The sequence below is a fragment of the Haplochromis burtoni genome, unplaced genomic scaffold (assembly GCF_018398535.1).
Source record: "Haplochromis burtoni strain Fernald_Lab_line unplaced genomic scaffold, NCSU_Asbu1 Contig_59, whole genome shotgun sequence".
In the NCBI taxonomy this organism is placed as follows: Eukaryota; Metazoa; Chordata; class Actinopteri; order Cichliformes; family Cichlidae; genus Haplochromis; species Haplochromis burtoni.
Genome location: NW_024582420.1, coordinates 48,845 through 70,018, shown reverse-complemented (window position 1 = coordinate 70,018; position 21,174 = coordinate 48,845). Strand labels below are relative to the sequence as shown.

The following is a 21,174-nucleotide window of genomic DNA, read 5'->3' as shown; positions in this document are numbered from 1 at the left end:
TTTTGGACAGAAATATCAGTATGAGTATTGTAATTGCTTTTTGGTGGTGATCTTCCTAGCTTATACTAGAAAGCAGGGAGCAGCTGGAATTTCAAATGAATCAGTGTGTTTGTTGCCTTTGGCAGGACCTCTGCATGGAGAGAAGGTAATATCCAGATGAAGGTGCCTCAAAAATTGAAGCTGGGTGACAAATTACTCTTCTCATTAGGACCTAAGCAGCAATGTGATTTTGGCAAGGATTTCCGTCTGGATGTCAATCTTTCATCTCATCCTCTTTACATCCAAATTTATGCTCATTTCTTTCCACCTATTTATCCATAGAGTTTTTTCCCGCCTCTTCCTTTGTTACATAGTATTTTTGCTTAACTATGCATCACCTGTCATTCAAAGTTTAATGAAAAGCTTTCAACATTGCTACTTAAAGAAATATGGTAACATTTGATGACCTGGTTTCAAGAAAAAATCTATTAGAATGAAAACGACAATCAGTTTTGTTAATCAGGAGAGGATTTGGTTTAATGGTTATCATTTTTTTAAGTTTGCATCATTCACTGTTGGTCAAATTACAGTACGTGGCAAGATAGCTGCACAGCACTTTTCCTCTCTCAGTTCTTGGATTGATTCCAAAGTAAATCCTCAAAGTAGTAAAATATATTCAAAAGCAACATAATTATTGACTTTTCTGCAGCTTTCTTCTTTGGAGAATTCAGTTATTGAGTTGCAAGGTATTTTTCTTGGAATTTGCTTGAAGTCATAGAGGGGAAAAATAGCAACAAAATAGCAGGACTCAGTAGCCCTGCAGTGTCATATATATATAATATGTATGCAGAATGGGGAGAAAGTAGCAGATCCTCACTCTCGGCAGCTCTATGCCTGTTAGAGGCAGGTTATATAGTAGCTTATGTAACTAAAGTTCAAACTATGTGATCTTACTCAAATGCACCTTGGTAGTTGTGCTTACCATCTCACCTCATGTTTTTTATGTCCACATAGTGAGTGATCTTTTTGTTACCTGGCGATTCAAATGGGAAAATTATGAGTTGATTTAAAAACTGTCCTTCACAGATCAGATCACAATCAGATTTGTTTTAACCAAGGGTGTTACACATACAAGGACACTTCAGTTGATGGTGTTTCCACTATATACAGTCCTGTGAAAAACTAAATATGCCCTAATTGAATAGAACCAGCAATAACTTTAATAATGCTCTGTATGTCTCAGTCTTTCACATCATTGTAGAGGAATTCTGGACCACTCTTCTTCACAATGTTGCTTCACTTCTTTGAGATTAGTGGACGTTTGCTAAACATCTCCACTCCCAAAGGACATTGTACCAGAGGTCTTGCAGTTTGCAAACCTAAGCCATGTTCTTTGTAGATAGAAGATGCTTTGTCTTGGCAACTCTAACAAACAGGCCTCACTTGTTTAGTCTTAGTTTTTGTTATACTGTCATGAACTTTAACATGCTAACTGAGGCATTCAGAGTCTTAGATGTAGCTCTTCTTGGTAGTTTCTCTAAGAATTGCATGGTCTGACTTTGTGGCTAAATTCTCATCCACTCCTGGGAAGATTGTGGCATTGTGTTAATACACACCTGAATGCTCCAAGTCAGCAAACTTTCAAAGCTTTCTAGAGTTGCTCACACTCGCCGTTGATCAATTAATCGAGTTCATCTGATTACCAGCAACTGGATGTTTAGAAAAGTCTAAACAATATATGTTATATATGGATTTATTATACACAGAGTAGGCTTACTGCCAACCACAAACAGATAAAATATAAGACATACACATGCGTAAAGAAGTAGACTGGTGCAGCACAACGATTATGCATTATGTGTGAAATATAATGTTGTGTACATGTAGAACTGTTGTAGAACACAGTCATTGTAGATTCAGAGCAGAATGCAATAACTACCTAGACTACCTAATAATAAATACTTGGCATAGGTACAACTTAGTTGTTTATGAGGATAATGGCAGTGGGAAGGAAGCTGTTTCTGAGTCTGGTTGTTCTGGTGTGGGTGGATCTGTCACACCTGCCGGAGGGGAAGAGTTGAAAACGTTGTGTCCAGAGTGTGAGGAATTTCTGATCATGTTTGCTGCCTGCTCGCTGGTTCTTCAGGAGTTCTGGAGGCTGGACAAGGGGACGCCAGTTATTTTCTCTACATTCTTTAGAGTTTAAAGTAGTGCTAGTAGTACTAGGTAGCAGAGATGGGCAGTAACGCGTTACGCGTTACTTGTAACGCGTTACAAGTAACGCGTAACGCCCATCTGCCCATCTGCCCAGTAACGCGTTACTGCCCATCTCTGCTACCTAGTACTACTAGCACTACTTGTAATCTGATTACTTTTTTCAAGTAACGAGTAAAGTAAGGGATTACTATTGCAAAAACGGTAATTAGATTACCGTTACTTTCCCGTAGGAACGCTGCGTTACTGCGTTACTAAAACCGTGATTTTTTGCGAGAATGTCTCACGACAGTGACGTAAGCGAGTGCGCCGTTAGTGACAACAGCTGTGTGCAGATCAACAATGGATCACTATATCGAGTTGTGGGAGAGAGTATGAGCGTGCAGCGTTTAAAGCGTGGAAGTACTGACCTTACTTTGAGTTTGATTCCATAAAAAGTGACAAAAACATTAGTGTCCGTTGTGCGTGGGAAGAAAACTTCTTTTTACAGCGAAAAAAACCCCTAAACTTCCAAGCAAGCACCGAGTGCGCAACGACAAACTCGCGGATTCTTCAACTGACCGCGGCACACCTGCACCAGGGTAAACCTCCCCTACCGCAGTCCTGCTTTACAGGTGAAAATAGAGCAACAGGACCGCTGAGTCTTTGACTTTATTTATTTTCTGTTGTGTTTTACTTGCAATCTTATTTGAAAGAGTGAGTGTAAACACAAAAAATATTTTATTTTATGTGCTGGAATGTGCAGAAAATAGGTTTAAATGTTAAACTAATTTATTCAAGTCAGAGAATGTTGCATATAATTAAATTTTTGCTTGATGCATAAAGTTAAAAGATTAAAACTGATAAAACAAGTTAAAAAAAAGAGACTTTTCCATTTGATTACATTTTGTGTGATGGGTTATGTAGAAAAAGTAGAATTGGGCTGAAAGATCTATCGCTTTATCACCTCTTCAGGTTGTAAATCGTGTTTTTAAAAAGTAACTAAGTAACTAAGTAATTAATTACTTTTGAAAATAAGTAATCAGTAAAGTAACTGGATTACCTTTTTGGGGAAGTAATCAGTAATTAGTTACTGATTACTTTTTTCAAGTAACTTGACCAACACTGCTAGGTAGTCATACTAACCTGTTTTGTGTCTGAAGCAGACTGCGCACGACAGACTTGATGACCGCAGTGTAGAACTTGATCAGTAGCTCCTATGATAGGCCATCCTTCCTCAGCTGAAAGGACGTCAACTGTTGGGACTTTTTGAATAGAGTTGGTGTTGGGCTCCCACTTCCGGACCTGAGAGATAATAGTGAACAGGAACTTGAAAGACTCCACACTTGGCACAGGGTTGTTTGAGCATAAAATGTCAAGTTGTAGTGTGTCTGGGGTGTTTTGATAAACATTTATGTGATATACTCATAAAAGTGGCTATTTTCTATGCTAGTTCTACAATTTTACATGCCAGACTTGGCAGAGGTACCAACTCTGGCATGGTATCCCTGCCAGGCTTACACTGGCAGGGATACTATGATACAATTTCAGTTTTCTTTGGAAGAAGAAATGAATTTTATCCCACACTCACAAAAAAATACCACTCTGAAGATTAGTGTTTAGTTAGATCAGTTTCTCCGTTCGGTAAACAGGACGGGGGAGTTGTATTTAAAATAGTCCTAGTTATCTTCTCTTTACATTAATTTTCCAAGATTATGTGACAGACTGCAGTTTTTCCTGTCTTATCTAGTGTAATAATATCAGTGAGAAAGTTTCTAGCACTAGGTTGACTAAAGTAGCAGCAATCTAGCTTGAGGGAGGAAGTTTCTTTCTCAGTCACGCAGTACTCTCTTGAGTATTGAAAAGCTGATGTATGTAGATCCTGGAGAAACTGCACGAACAGATTTGGTGTCACTGCAAAAATGACTTTCATGAAACATTATATCTTAGCATTACTATATACACACACAAAAATAATTGAATATAATTGATTTCAAACAGTAATAATCCTCCATCAGTCATCCTTTGTACAGTGCTGGGGACTGTGTCACAGCAGGACATCATTTATCACGCTTATGATTAAAAAAGGCTAGCGTCAATAGAGAATTTAAAGTGGTAGTGTATTTCAATGGAGGCATTAATGCATTAGACAATATATGAAGATGATGTGATTACGGAAAAATAAAGTTAGTTAACTACTATGTATTTTTGCTTACTTACAGAAAATATATTAAGATATTAAAATGAAGCTGAAATTATATAAACCTTCTGGCTTGATTGAATTTCTCAGTGTATATATACAGTATTTGCTATTTCTTTAATTATTATTCCACCCACAAGTATATATATTCTCACGAAAGAAAGAAAAAAATCACTCAACTCAACTGCAATAAAATGGCAATAAAGTCATCCACAAATTCCCAGAATATTAAATAACTGCACTATTAATGCTTTATTCCTCTGTGCCAAGATAAGTCTGGGGAAAAGGAGGCAATCTGCAGTGGTTTTTCCATCTTCTGATAAGCCTCGAGGGAAAAGAGCGACGAAGAAGACGAGAGATGGGAAAAGAAAAAAATACATTGGAATAAAGATGAAAAACAAGAATAGGTGAAAATTGTTGCAGAGCATAACAGTTGGGGGGGGGGGGGGGGGGGAAAAAAAAAAAAAAAAAAAGAAAAAAAAAAAAAAAAAAAAAAGTGTGAAAATGTTGGTAGGGAAAAAGTGTGGGGGGGGGGGGGGGGAGAAAAATTGAAAAGATAAGGAAAGGAGAGTTGTGTGAGTTGATGGAAAGAAAGAAATGGGCAAGTAACACTGGAGGTAAAGTGAAGCAGTCTAAGGATGGAAAACTGCAAATACCCGGTCAGCAGAATGGACTGTGTAAGTGGATTGAGATTTCAGCAGGAAGCAGGTTGTATTAACATTTTAATAATGAATTATTCGTATGTTAATCGCTCCTCTTTTACCTACTTGCAAGACTACAAAGTGACCTTAAACTGGGTTAAACCTGCTGATTAAAACAAATTGCTGCCAAAAATCGTTATTTAGCCTTTAGCTACTACTCCTTTTTTGTCAATTTGAAGGACTTAAGCAAAAAATATGGTCACTGGCCACTTTGTTAGGTACACCTGTTCAACTGAAAGTTAAGGAAAATATCATCTCAGGAAGTCAGCGCATTTAAGTATATAAACATGGTCATGACAGTGTGGAAGAATTATTATTTAAGTGACTTTGAGTGTGACATGATTGTTGGTGCCAGATGAGTTGGTCTGAACATTTCAAAAGCTACTAATCTACTGGGATTTTCCCAGTCTCTGGAGTTTTCATAGGGAATAGTTTAAAAAAGAGAAAATAGTGAGTAGTAGCTGATGAAAAAGCCTTGCTGATGTCAGAGGTCAGATAAAGGCAAGAGTAACTCAAATAACCTCTCAGTATAACTGAGGTGAGCAGAAAAGCATCTCTGACCACACGATACGTCAAATATGAAGCAGATGGTCGGCAGCAGCAGAAGTCCACACTGGATGCCACTGCTGTTACCTAAGAACAGAAAACTGAGGCTACAATTCACACTGACAAAACCAGACAACAGTAGATTGAAAAAAATGTTGCCTAGTCTGATGAGTCTCAGTTTGAGTTGTAACATTCAGATGGTGGAGTCAGAATTTAGTGTAAACAGCACAGTGAGTGCATGGTGTTCTTGCATTGTTTAGTTTTGAAATATTTCTCTGATATCCAGTCATCTAACAAACGTCTACCTACAGTAACTCTCATCTTCATTTGCCAGGAGTACTGTTCACCATCAGCCACTGTGTTGCATGAAAAACATTCAGAATAATATCTGGATTAATGTGCTAAGGTTAATCACGGATAGGACATGTGTCTGGATTTTTCTGTGTCTTCTCACAGTCTGAAGACATAATTACGACTCACCTTTAGCCCATTTTCCGCTGGGATAAGCTCCAGCCTCTTGTAACATTGTGATTAAGATAATAGATGAATGGACTGTATCAGCATGTGTTTTACTTTGTGTGCTAATGTGTTTTTAAACAACATATTGTCATATACAGTGCTTAACAAATTTATTAGACCACTGCCCAATGTAAGGTTTGTCACGGCTGCCCCAAATTAACAGTACTGGCAATTACCAAATATATCTAGATTTATAAAAATGTTTTAAACATTGTTATTATTATTATTATTATTATTATTATTATTATTGTTGTTGTTATTTACTTGAAGTACTGATTCAGTTGAATCGTGACATGAATTCAGTTTATTTGCCTGATAAATAATAACATATTTATTTGGTTAGTTTCGTTTTTGACAGATTTCTAGAACGCTTGCGTTTTCTTGTTTTTATGACAGGTGGCCTAATAAACCTTGTAAGCTCACCATGTGGTTGTGTGATTTTGTGATTCTCTATTCTGTAAAAAAGAAATGGCTTTACAGGTGTGTGCCATTTCTTAGAAGGGCCACTTTACAGGACATGTGGCTTAGTGAGCTAATAAGAAGGTGACAGATAGTACCTCGGGAAATAAGGTCAGACCACAGGTGAGGAGCGAAGCAGCTGGAGTTTCGATTAAGAGTATGTGCGCTGATGGAAATGCAGTTGCATAAGGAGCACTCACCCTTTGCATCTCTTTTTTCTCCAGCTTGCAAGCCTGGCTTCTTCAAGGCGTATGCTGGAAACACTAAATGCTCCAAGTGTCCTCTACACAGCTCTAGCCATGACCAGGCGGCCACCATCTGTCACTGTGATAAAGGCTTCTACAGGGCTCTCAAAGACCCCACTACTATGGCTTGTACAAGTTAGTAGAAAGCTACAAAACCTTTCGTCTCTTTCCTGCTTGCAGAAATCCAATTTTGTGACTGCTGTGCCAACATTCACCCCATCGTTTCTAGTTTTATTTATTTTTTTAGTTTCGTTTTGCTGTTTAAGTTTTAACAGTGTGATTGAGTCACATTTAAATTTCTGCTCACCAAGTTTGGACATTTCTGAGCGGTGTATCGATGAAACTGACAAGTATCATGCTGGAATGAAACACTCTTACACTCTGAGAGCTATCCTCTCACACGCCTACATGCAGATATTTGAAGATACACTCAAACAGCTCAGATTTTTTTTTATTGTACAGGTGTGAAAACTGAAAAAAAAAAACCCTGAAATTTTAGCCGGGAAATTGACACAAGTTGCTGGAATGAAGCCGGAAATGTTGAAAGCCAACCACCCACACACTTGCTGTACCTACACACTGAACACACATGCTAAGGAATAAAAATATGCTCAGCGTGCAAACTTGTCAGATTATGGTGATCATGTGCCAACCATTGCTTCATATTCAAGGTCGCATAAGTGTCCTGGAGAATATCCATCTCAAAAAGTGGCAAGTGCAGTCGCCAAAAAAAAAAATAAAAATGTCTGTCTCTAAATACTTTTCTTCTCTCTTTCAGGGCCTCCATCAGCTCCCAGGAACCTGGTCTCACTCATCAATGACACAGCTCTCTTCTTGCAGTGGATGCCTCCCAGTGATACAGGAGGCAGAAAGGACATCACTTACAACATACTGTGCCAGCGCTGTGGTGGGAGTGACAGCAGCGGTGCTGTGACACAGTGTGAGCCGTGCGAGCCTGACCTGCACTTTATCCCACGGCCACTCGGCATTACTGGCACCTCTGTAGCAATACTGGACTTTGCAATGCTCGCTAACTACACCTTCCACGTTGAGGCTGTGAACGGGGTCTCTGGGCTGGGTATGACTGCACGCTCGCTGGCAAATGTGACCGTCACGACACACCAAGCTGGTAAGTCCTGTTCATTCAGGCGGTCTTTCGTTTTGTTTTCCAATTCTGGTTGTTTTGCTTTTTTAAAATGGTGGTGGTAATAATAGCAGGCAGATGTAACCCTACCTGCAAATAGGATCTGTATTAATACAGTTTATTTATCGAGAAAGCATATTGATGAATTTATTAATAATTTCATAAGAGATTAAACAGAATTGATGATGGATTATAATCATCTTATCTTAAAGACCTCATACTACCGTATCACTCCAATAGAGCCCTTCACTCCCAGACTGCAGGCTTACTCGTGATTCTTCAGCGTATTTAAAAGTAGAATGGGAGGCAGAGCCTTCAGCTTTCATGCCCTTCTCAGGGGGTAAAAGGCAGAGTACGCTTTGGACTGGCCACCAGTCTGTCACAGGGCTAACACAGAGAGACGGACACCCATTCACACTCAGATTCACAACTATCGTCAATTTAGAATCACCAGTTAACCTAACAATGTCTCTGTACAGTGAGAGAAAGCTGGGGTACCGGAAAAAAACCCACACAGGCACAGGAAGAAGTTTTAAACCAGGCCTCAGGATGACCAGTGTATTCAAACCCAGGACCTTCTTGCTGTGAAGCAGCAGAGCTAACCCCTGCTGCTCACTGTAATTTTCTCATTTTTTGAGTTATATATAAATAAATGTCAATCCCCATTACATTTACATAATTGTAATTATTCTTGACCAATAATACACTGTGGTTAGACAGGAACTAATTCATACTTCATGAATATTGTTTTTTGCATTGCAGTTTAGGTGATTCATTACAGTAATGAGGAAGGGGATTTACTTTCCTCTTTCCTGGGGACCCTGAGACCTCTTAAGTCTCCATCTCTCCCTCCAGCTTAATGCGTCAATAAATGGAACGCACTCCTGACCTTTGAATTGCTGACAGAGTCAGTGTGACCTGAACCTATTCCTAATTAGTGAAACCCAGCAGACCCGGGGTCAACTAGATCTACAAGTTCACAAAGGAACATCGTCTCAGGCTTGAATTAGTAAAAAATAAGAGACCTGAAATTCAGCTTTAACCTTAAACTTTAAGGTCGGGAATAGTGGTGAAATAATTGATGGAGAAGGTTGAGATGAAGGAAGGGAAGCAGGTGGATTAATAAATTATGCTGGGATGTATGTGCACGTTTCCTCCCCTTTCAGCGTATGAAGTTTGTATTGAGATTAAATCCTGATGAGAACTAGAGTCGTACTCAGTGATCTCAGTTATCAGCAGCTCAAACGAGACAGTGAGGAGCTGTGAGTGTCTGTGCTAAATCATAGTTGTCATTGTTGTAATACTGCTTTGACATTTATTTAAGTATTTAAACCGAGAAGAGTGAATGATGAAGATATTTGAAGCTTGGGAAATGTAAACAACATATAACTGGATGTAAGAATCTTTTGAAGGCTGATCCCTTTCCCGTGGTCGCTCACATTGACACTCCGGCACAATATTTGCCCGAATGTTGATTAAATGTATTTAATGTTTACCCAAATGTTGATTAAATATGTATCTAATGAACTCAAGTAAACTAAAGCTAAGCTAAAGCCCTCTAAATATTTCACAACTCATTATTCATGAACTGCTTGATCAAAATACTGATGACTTTGCACCAAAACTATCAAACTGATGAGCTTAAATAAATGATAAGTTATGAAAATGGAAGAGTGTGACTCCTTAAACTAAAGCGATGCAATCAAGAGTTGATGACACCGTTGCTTCTGAGAAAGAAGAAATGCTCTTGGTTGCACAGCGGTGGTGCAAAGAGAAGCTTTTATTTCATAAACTCTTGTCTGCAAAGAACAGACTGCAAAAACCAACAGAAGGCCCGTCGTGTTTAGTCTCTCATTACTCTTTGAACTGATAATTAGTGACAGCTGGTTTGACCTGTCGCAGCCTCTGCTGGGTTAAACATCACCATCACTGCTGGCCGAACCATGTCCTTAACGTTCTGAACTCTGATCTTTTTTTAATGACAAAGAGTCCGAACAGACATAATCACTGGTGTGGGCATGTAACTTTTCAGATTCACACGCTGTAATTTTTACTCTAGTGAAATGCTTGCAGTGTAGTGCAGCTCAGGGTCACCTCTAAGAACACTTATTCATATTTGGCTGTGAAAAATAACCTAGAACTGCAATGGTTGGAAATCTGAAAGACAAACGTGATAAAATTTTAAAATAAAATAAAAAATAGGGTTTTTGTGCACACAATGCTTAATCTTTACATTCAGGTGTTTTCAGTCCCATCACCACATATAAAGCGAAGCATCCAGCCATGCGGTCTGTCTTTGCAAACATTTGTCCTAACTCAGTGTCCTATAATAGGTTGCCATTAGTTCGGCCCCTTCTAGATATTCCACCATCAGCTGTAAGTGGTATTATTTCAAAGTGGAAGCCTTTAGGAGCCACAGCAGCTCAACTACTAAGCAGCAGATCACGTAAAGTTACTGAGCAGGGTCACTGAGTGCTGAGTCTCATAGAGCGTAAAAGTCACCAACGCTCTGCTGACTCAATAACTGCAGAGCTCCAAACCTCCTCTGGTGTTGGGCGCTTCATGGCATGGGTTTCCATGGCCAAGCAGGTCCAGTATGTGTGATACGTAGGCAGCCTGATGTATGAATGGAAGTAGAATTCAGCAATTGTGTAAAATAGTACATTTAAACATTCATAGATAACAACACTAATTAAATTTTAGCATTAAAAAAATGTTTTGATTAAAGAGCTTGCACATAGTGGTGGATTAACCATTACAGAACATAAATAAATTGGTAATTAACAATACTGTTCATTTAGGGCAGCTGAATGAAAATGAGTGAATATGATTCAGACTACTTGAATATGCTGAAAGGTTATTATGAATTTTTTTTGGCCTATGGCCCCCAAATCACTCTTTAACCATTTAAATGATTCGTGAATTGTCAAAATCTTGACCAATAATGTTCTTTTAATTGATAAATTGGCTAATCTTTATATTATATAATAGTGATCATGCGCATCATGATTTCAATTTAATAAAACAGAAAGTAAAGTAGTAATTTAATTAATTCTCCTCATTTTTCATTTTTTAAAAGTAGGCTTAGGAAAAAATCTAAACCTGTTAAAAAATTATGCATCATTATTTTAACATCTCAAGTCCAATTATCACCAAAGTCAGGAGGATTCATTTCCTGGGAAATGCCTGTACCAAATTCCACATTTCACAGTAGTCTGTTCAATACTTGTTGAGCCTGTTCAGTCTGGACCAAAGTGGCTAGCCGGCCAATCAACCAGCTCATTAGGGTGACTCTTCAAACTGTGATCCAGATTAAAATTTTAAAACCTGTGCCCATGTGTAGAATTCGCTGCCTTGCTGTGTCAAAAGCAGTGAGACGCAGTGAGAATGAAGCAGCATTAATGATGAAGTGACAACAAGGAGTCCAGACAGTTATAAGATCATATTTATGCTCCTGATAATTAAGAAAATACTTCGCAGTCATTCCTCATAATTCTCTTTAGTATACAGGGAGAAATAATGTGTCGAGGTTTTTATTTTTACAAACTGAAATGTGTGCTGATGGGCTGTCATCATACCATGCAAACCAGATGTCAGGTGTGTATGTGTCATGCCTGGCACCCATCTCTCTGGCAAAGGCAGCAAGCCCAGTGGGAGGAAGTTGGAATGCAAAAATAATCTCCATAGCAGAAGAGAAGCAGCCTGTGGGGATGTTCCCATTAGGATGTTTAGTGTGGATTAACTTGTCAAACTGCCTTTCCTCAGTAGACATACTGTACACACACACACGCACACAGAGAGAGAGCCAGAAACACACACACAAACAAGCAGGCAAGCAAATTCATACAAATAAGACATTTGCACGCATGTATCACCCACACTTTTACATGGTGTGCTGGTCATTTCCTCAGCTCGTTCCTGTTATTTCATCTGCATTTTGTTATATTACTCCTCTGAAAAGAAACCAGAAATACTCACTTTTCTTTGATTGTTGATTGATACAACACATACACCGTAGTTCTGTTACGGAGATTACAGCAGCTTCTTTGTTGTGGTTTGGATAAATAAAAGTGATCCTGTTCTGCATATTTTACATGACAAATGGGCAAAGTTTTAAAAATAAGAAATATATTCACTAAAAGATTGAATTATTGAATCTGTGCAATGACACGTTTGCTTGAGTCAGCAGCTGATTCTCAGCATCACATGGAGTTTTTTATGCAAATTTAAATGAACATGTGACATTTAATATAAGCCACTTTAGTAGGGTCCCCTTAATAATAGTGTGTTGGAAGTGCTTTTGCCTTCAGAAGTGCCTTAATTCTTCATGGTTTATATTCAATAAGGTGCTGGAAGGTGATCCTCTGGGATTTTTGGTCTATTTTTAGCTTGAGATTTGTCAGCTGTGTATTCATGATGAGGACACGGTCAGCAACATTACTCGGTACACCAAGAAAATATCCCCCACACCATTACACCACCAGCAGCCTAAGCTTCTGATACAAGGCAGGATGTATTTATGTTTTGTCAAAGTTTATACCAAATCCTTACTGTACCATCTAATTGTCACAGCAGAAATGGATACACCAGGCCAGGCAACAGTTTTCCTTTCTTCTAATTTTTGGTGAGCCGGTGTGAATTGAAGCCTCGGTTTCATGTTCGTAATTGACAGGAGTGGCATGCTGCATTGTGTTCTGCTGCTGTAGTCCATCTGCCTCAAGATTCAGTGTCTTTTCCATTCAGACATGACCATATGCTTATAACAACTGGTTATTTGGTTTCTGTTGCATGTTACTGTTACTGTTTCCTATCAGTTCAAAGCAGTCCGATGAGTCTCATCTGACCTCTGGCATCAGCAAGTCATTTTGGTCCAGATAACTGCTGCTCACTGGATGTTTTCTCTTTAAATGGTTCTTCTCTGTAAACACTTGTGTGGGAAAATCCCATCACATCAGCAGTTTCTGAAACACTCATGCAGCCCATCTGGCACCAACAACCATGCCAAAGATAAAAGATACTTTACCGCCTTTCTTCATTTTGATGCTCAGTTTGAACTTCAAAAGGTCGTCATGACCATGTCTTCACACCTAAATGTGCTGAGTTGCTGCCATGTTGGTTACTTTGTAACTAACAAAGGGGCTGTCGGTGTATGTATGAGTTAGCTATGCATTAAGGAAAAATATTCCAGGAAGCTCTTTTTTGATGATGTTTAAAAAAGAAAAATTGAAAATCATGTTAAACTCTTCAAACCGCTGCATAGGTTTAAAATAAATTCAACTAAGGTGGGATGTTCATGGAATGAAAAATGCTGTCTGCTTAAGCTTTTTTTGGGGGGGGGGGGGGGGGGGAGCGAGACTGTGGATGGACAGTCTCATTACCAGTTAAGACAGATGCTGCAAGGTGATTCGAATAATTGATTGTGATATTATGGCAATTATGGAATAATAGACAATTAAAAGCAGAATGAAAAAATTAACTGGATTATGTAGTGAGAGGAAAGTAGCAATATATTGTCTGTTACCCTTCCATCATTGGTAAATTGTTTATTAATGACTCATTATGCTGCTAATATGTTAAAGCTATTAATCAGAATTAGTAATCGTTTCTCTTCTCAGTTCCTAGGGTGCTTATTTAACCTTGAAAAGTTAAATGCCTGGTTAAGGTGCCACTTTATCTTTAAATAGAATAGTTTTCATTGACTCAGATGAGATATTGTGGAGATATTTGGTTAATTAATTGTCACACTGTTGTTCTGAGGGGTATTTTTTCAATGTCATGGTGTCTCAGTTGCTCATCTCAATGACTATTTTTGCATTCTCTGCTCCATAGTTGGTTTCACTGCACAGGTCAAAGTCATCAGCTGTTGTCCTCTCACCTCTAAAGGCAGCAATGCGTTGCAGAGCGAGCACGATGATCTCTGTATTTATGTAGCGTGAACTGCACTCTGCTCTGAGCTTGCTGTAGTTGATGCTCAGCAGAGGATTTCTCACTGAAGATGCCTCCCTCAAAGTTCACTGCAGTATTCTGCGAGGAGGCACACAGAAAGTCACTGCATATTTGTGTAAGGTGTTCGGTGCACAGATTAAAAATGTCCACCTACAATATTTGTGGACAGCCACAAATATAGACCCACTCTGGGTTAATAGTAAACCGTACATAAAAAAAGAAAGCCGAGCAGAGGCGGAACATGTTATCTGTTAAGCCTGTCAAAATTTAGACTGCAGAATCACAGCACAGAAGAATCACTTGTATTGAATTATATATCAAATTGAATCAAACCGTTATCAGAATGTGAGATTGAATGATGCACTGAACCTTTGCTGAAATAATTGAAATCAAATAACTTCTGGTTTAAATTATGAAGTCACCTAAGATTTTTGCACATTGTTGTTTAGTTCATTCCAGACTGAATTACTTGTCTTCATCATAGTAGTTTTTAAATCCCGAAGATTACTTATTAATAAGAAATCACTAACAGCTTTCAGTGGTGGTTAAAACAATTCTATCTGACTATAGCTGACAAATTTTCCAAAGGGCATAATGTCAATAAAAATGCTATAAATTCATTCAAAATTTGATTTCAGTGGAGCTTTTCACCAAGAATGAGACTGTTTCACCAAATTTTACGGCACCTATATCAGAGGTGTTAAAACACTAATATCAATCAATAGTTTAATTTACCTTTTTTTAAGGAGCGTGGAAAGAATGTTGAAGACGTGAAAAATGAATTTTTCATAGGATTTTATGCAGTCCTGTGAAAAACTAATCACACCCCATCATTCAGTACCTTGTAGATCCACCTTTAGCACCAATAACTAAAAGTAATCATTTTCTGTGTGACTCTATCAGTCTTTCACATCAATGTGGAGGAGGGCAGGTCCACTTTTCACTTCAACATTTATGCACAGCTCTCTTGGGTTTCCACCGCAGCACTTCAGTCAGGTTAACGTTTGACTGGGCCATTGCACCGCCTTGATTCATTATTCAATTCTCTTCTATTTCAGTCATTCTGTTGTAGTTTTGCTGCTGTGCTTGGGATCATTGTCCTGTTACATCACCCAGTTTGGGCTAAACTTTAGCTGTCAGACAGATTCACATTTGACTCTAGAGTACTTGGGCATACAAAGGAGTTCATGGTCAAATGACCTCAAGGTGCCCAGGTTCTGTTGCTGCAAAACAAGCCCAAATCATCACTTCTCCACCCCCGTGCTTGACAATTGGCATTAGTAGTTTGTGCTGATATGTCGTGATTGGCTCAAATGCACCAGTGTGCATTACTGCCAAACATCCCCACTTTGGCCTCATCTGTTAAAAGGATATTTTTCCATAAGTCTTGTGGTTTAATCAGATGCAACTTTGCAAACCTTGCAGCCCTTCCAAACAGAGCAAGCGTATTCTTTTGTGGGATTCTTTTTTATTGTAGTCTCATGAAATTTAGCCATTAACATGCTAACAAAGGCCTGTAGAGTCTAAGATGTATCTCTTGGGTTTCTTTGCGGTTTCTCTGAGCATTGCACAGTCTGAACTTGGCATGAATTTGCTTGGACATTCCCTCCTGGGATTGTGTTAACACAATGAAATGCTCCAAACCAGAGAAACTGCTAAAACGTCTGCTGCTATAGAGGTGCTCACATTAGCTACTTACCCTGTGAATTCTTATGGAAGCAGTAAGGGTGCTCTTAGTTTTGCACAGGACTGCACAGAGTCCTGTGCAAAGCTTTGCAAAGCTTCGAATTACTGTACATTAGAAGTCCTGTCTGTTCCATGCTCTTTTCTCTGGCAGTCGATTTTTGATTTTACGCCATACCGCAGATGTCTTACTGTTGATCCGCCTGAAACAAGAAACAGACAAAAAAACAAAGATTTAGCTCTGTTACTGCCTTCATCATAATGATTTCTTTTTGTAAGGCAAAAACAACAGGTCACACAAAGTTCTCACATGCTGAATCCATGCATGTTGTGTCCTGATTTAGAAGATTCTCTCTCTCTTACTTCACCGTTTCTCCTTTTTCCTCCAGTGGATTCTTTTCAGTTTTCATCCTCCTTTGCTCTGGGAATAAGACTGACTTCTATTTATATGCTCAGATGCTGGGGAGATGCAACCCCATGGGATTTCTTTACAGCTTTTCCTGCTCACTTGCTCTCTCTCTCTCCCTCTCCCTCTTCTTCCCCCATGTCCTTTCTTTATTTCTTTGAGCATTTGAAGTTGAGGGTTAACCTATTTTTGCATGTTGCCAATAAACCAACTAGAGCTTATAGAGTAAGCTCAATCGTCAATTATCGTTTGCCTTGTGACTTGTGATTAAACTGTAATGACCATAATTGTTCTCTTTGAGTCACTCATCCATAGCAGAAGGTGTCTGAGCAGCAGACTGATTTGTGCCGAACCTAAAATAACTTCTTCCATAAGTGCGCAGAAGGTTTCTAGAGATTTAGAGAAAATAAAAAAAAATTAAAAATCGAGCTCAAGTTCTCTCACACAGTAAAGGCATAAATTTATACAGTACAGTATGCTGCAAACAGAAATCCCTTCTAGTAACACGATGCTCACAAAGTTTTATCCCCTAAGTGGGTTATGCATATAGTAAAGATCTGCTCAATTACACTAAAGCCAACTGAAAAACATCTTTCTCAATTGCAACCTCGACATTTACGCAGACAACTCTCGTTTAAATGCATTTTTACAGTCACACATTTACCTGATTAAAATGTTACAGAAAAGATTCCACCAGCTGGCAGGTGATTTTTTTGTGTGGACCTCCATTTCTTTAGTTTTATGATAGTTTTAGCTTTATGGCGTCTTTATAACAAGATTATATTATAACAATATTATATTTTAAAAATTTCTGACATGGATATATTTTGGAGTATCTGTATCACAGAAGAATACAGTCATCTGAAGTTACAGTCTCACACAGAAATACATTTTTAAACCACTTTGAGTCTGAAGATGTGTGCATGTTGCATATTTGTCACCCAGAGTGTGCATTTTTGCAGGAGTCAGCATCAAACACCATGTTTCATGTGTGCACCATTTTTCTTTTTGCAAAAATAAATACAAGTGGTTGAGCCGCTGGACTGTGAAGCGTTGTGTCTGGGCTGAGCTCCTGCTAGAACGTTTTGGCTTCTTAACAAGATGTAAGAGTTGCCTCTGCACCCCAATGCATCCGACTCGCTATAGGGACATGTCACCTTTTTGTGAAGTGCCGCATCCAGTCTGTGGACTTCGGTATAGAATAGGTTATCTGCTTCTCTGAGCATGAGGACAATTTATGACATCAATCTGCTCCTGAATTTGTATTCCAACAATGATCTCTCAAACAGCACGCACAGCAACAGGGGGGACTGGATCTGTTAGTTTGCCAAATCATATTGTGTTGAAGCAGAGGCTTTATGAATAATTGATGGTAAATATTTGACTCTCTGCTAGGTGATTTTATGATGTCCTCAGCAGCCTTGTGTAAAATATTCCCCCAAAACTCAGCAATAATGACAAACATGATAAACAGTTGGTGTAGGTCTAGTGGTTTCTGTGACAAAAATGTCTCTCTGAGACTGAACATTACACAGTAGCTGGACAATAAAAATGTTTCAAAATTAATGTTTTTTCCCTGTCTTACTTTTATCTTGGGTATTCCTGTGATGCCGAATGCATTTCTCTGCGCTACTTGTGATATTTTACAACAGCTATTTTACCTGAGATTGTCTACTACAAACTACACAAGTTCAGCTTCAGATGTTTATTTAGCTTTTCATTTGCAATTGCAGTCGTATAACTGGTTCTTTGATGCTTACATCTTTTCTCTGATGACTGAAGACACTTGTGAAATCCCTTTTGCAGTACTGACTCTAAATTCAGTGAATATACTTCAGAGTTCACCACAGAGGCTAGAGCAGGAAATGGCCTGGATCACTTGTTTCCTCAGTCTACTGGGCTTCTTGGCCAGGCGACTCTCGGTCCCCCAGATGTGCTAGAAACATATTGTTTATTGTGTTTTTTTGCTTGCTTATGCTTCCCAAAGTGTTAATGTGTTTACAGGTTCACCCTTTTGATAAAGACACTTTTCAATAAGCCAACCAATTGGAAGAAAGTCAGTCAAATAAGTCAAGTATTTTTTGTTGATTGTAGAAACACGGTGATGGATACAGACACTTCTTATCAAGAAATGCCAGTCATGTAAAAATACATCATTTTCAAGCTTTGAAGCGCTGTTGTTCTCACAGCTTTCTTATCACAGCTGACTCAAAACCCTGCACTCTTTCACTTTACCCTCAGGTCCTGCTCTGGTGGGTGTAGTCAGGAAGGACTGGGCCTCTCAAAACAGCATCGCCCTCTCCTGGTCAGAAGTGGAAAAGCCACCCTCAGACATAGTGGATTATGAAGTGAAATATTATGAGAAGGTAAACCCTTTTTGTCATATTGAATGACGTTCTTCTTCTTCTTCTCTCAGACTATGTTTATGTACAATGTGTAATTCTCTTTGTGGCAAAAGCGTTTTTTATTGCCGTTGCTCTAGAATGCACCACAGTGAATAATTGAGAAAGCTAAAACATAAGTGTGGAGCATCCATAATGTGTCATTATCCCTGCTTTGTTCACCATCTGCTCTGATAGTTAATAGGACAGAAATGATGTCTTCTGTTAAGACATTGCTGTGATAATGGGTTTATGCAAAAACACGTTTATCTCTTGTGCCATAATGTGGCTTTGTTTATCATGTTTGGCAATCTGTTTCTGCTTTTCTAGGAGCAAGAGCAGCTGAGCTACTCATCAACACGGACCAAAGCCCCCAGTGTTGTGGTGACGGGCCTCAGACCCTCGACTGTTTATGTTTTCCATGTGCGCGCTCGCACTGCTGCTGGCTACACAGCATACAGCCCCAACTTTGAGTTTACAACAGCAGCTGAGGGTATGATTGCAAGGGATGGGGCACTTGGGAGTTGTGGTTTGTATGTGCTAGGGAGGAACGGCACTGATAATCAGGCAGATTTGTTGTTCCAGATGGATTTGAAGTATGTTTTAAAACAATGCACAAGAGAGAAAGGGAGTTGGAAAGCCACAGATGTTGAGCCATCACTGTCGATTACCAACTCTATATAATCCTTGGAGACGTTTTATGATCATTCTTTGCTACGAGTCACTGAAACTCATCAGGGCTTATTGAGGCATGAGCCATTTATTTAAGTGCTTATAAGCTTCCATAAGTTCCCAGTTCTGATGGTCTGCTTAAGCATGTATGGCACCCTTTAGATGATGAATGTGTACATATTCACTTGAATATTCTCACATTTCACTATAAGAGTGAATTTGATATAAGTCTGTTGACATTATATAGTGCAACTCATAAGTCGCACAGTTCACGTATACTTTAATTTTACAATAACTGTTATAATAAGAAATGTAAGAAAAGTTATCCACAAGTAAATGTTTAATATATGTGAAATGAAACATTTACATGTCAGTAAAGGAAATGTCCCTGTCTCCTGCTACTTCTTATTATTAACCAAATATATATCACCAAGCTGATACTGACAATGGATGCAAGACGAACACCGGAAAAAAAAAAAGGATGTTATTTTGCAGTGCAAGAGAAATTTTTGTTTAAAGGCAGATGTGATTAAACAGTTTTTTGTTTCCTGTGCAGTCCTGTGAAAAAATAAGTACTCGTCATGATTCAGTAGCTTGTAGAACCACCTATAGCACCAGTAACTTGAACTAATTGTTTTCTGTGTGATTTTATCAGTCTCTCATATTGTTGTGGAGGAATTTTCTGCACACTCTTCTTTGCAATGTTGTTTTAGTTCATTGAGGTTTGCAAGCATTCATTTTTGCATAGCTCTGTTAAGGCCCCAGATTTGCTGATGTGCTTGAGATCATTGCCCTGTTGCAAGAATGTGATGTTATACAGAGGAATTTGTTTGATGACTGCTAGACAGCCAGGTTATGTGGCTTTGCAACTAGCGCAAATCGTCACCCCTCCACCACCATGCCATGGTCTGTTGGATTGTTTTCAAACATGATGCTGTGCATTATGGCCAAACATCTCCACCCTGGTCTTGTCTGTCAAAAGGACTTTGTTCCAGAAGCCTTGTAGTATGTTTGGATGCAGCTTTGCAAACCTATTAGGGAGAAGAAACTTTTTCTTGTCATCCCTTTCAAACATGATACACTTGTTCAGTCTTTTTCTGATTGTAATGTCCTAAACTTTAACATCTAACATGACAACTGAGACCTGTAGCATCTGAGATGTAGTCCTTAGGATTTCACAATTCCTTTGACATTGCGCACTCTGACCTTGGGCTGACTGTCTGGGACGTTCACTCTTTGGAAGATTGTGACATTATGTTAACTCACCTGAATGCTCCAAACCTGCAAAATGCCTAAACTTCTCCTTTTATGGAGGTGACTACTCCTCCTGGTGACCCCTAGTTAAAGTGCATTTTCTTAGCAGCATCTGACAGCTGCTTACCCTCTTAAATCCTACAAAAGAGTGTACTTAGTTTTTTCACAGGACCGCACTGAGTCCTGGAAAGTGCATTTAAGACATTCATGGAGAAATAAATATCAATGACTGTCACTCACATGCAATTGATAAAAAAAAATAATAATAATAATTTCAATGTACAGCTGAATTTTCCATCTAATATGATGAATTCCTTGCAATCCAGCCGCATCATGCACATCTCACTCTTTTAGATTAAGATTATAATAACCTAGTCAGAACAAATCAAATGTCAAAACAGAAGCCAATCAATTCAAATCGCAACAATAACTTTAAATAGGCTTTTCATTTCAGGAGAGACAACTAATCTTTTACAGAGGAAACTTACAAAATGTTTGGATCGTTTCTTTTCATTGGGTATAAACATGGATACTGTTTTAAATTAGTAACAGAGAAACCACAGTCGGTCTTTTCAGTACATTTTGTGTCGCAAAGCAGTTTGTCCTTCCTCTGGTATCAAGTCTGGGAGGGAGAGTTCTTAATATTCAGATGAATGATCTTTCCGCCATTTTCACCGTCACTTTGTTCTCACTTTCCTCAGATCCTGATATTGCTGATCAGGGTCAAGTTCTGGTGGTTGTCACAGCATCTGTAGGAGGTTTTTCCCTTTTGGTCATCCTTACCCTCTTCCTTTTAATCACTGGACGGTAAGACATCCCCTGTTTTTTTGTGTGCACACGCACACA

The 21,174-nt window shown here is 38.8% G+C and overlaps 1 protein-coding gene across 2 annotated transcripts in view; it reads left to right on the top strand.

Moving 5' to 3' along the window:
* The window catches only part of LOC102312860 (ephrin type-A receptor 6), a 75,550-nt gene that overhangs the window by 41,936 nt on the left and 12,440 nt on the right, over positions 1-21,174 (top strand). For both annotated transcript variants that reach the window (XM_005937164.3, XM_042220998.1), the window contains 5 exons: positions 6,822-6,977; positions 7,621-7,971; positions 18,263-18,387; positions 18,733-18,895; positions 21,030-21,135. In XM_005937164.3, the coding sequence (XP_005937226.1) occupies positions 6,822-6,977; positions 7,621-7,971; positions 18,263-18,387; positions 18,733-18,895; positions 21,030-21,135 (901 nt within the window). The remainder of the gene's footprint in view (positions 1-6,821; positions 6,978-7,620; positions 7,972-18,262; positions 18,388-18,732; positions 18,896-21,029; positions 21,136-21,174) is intronic.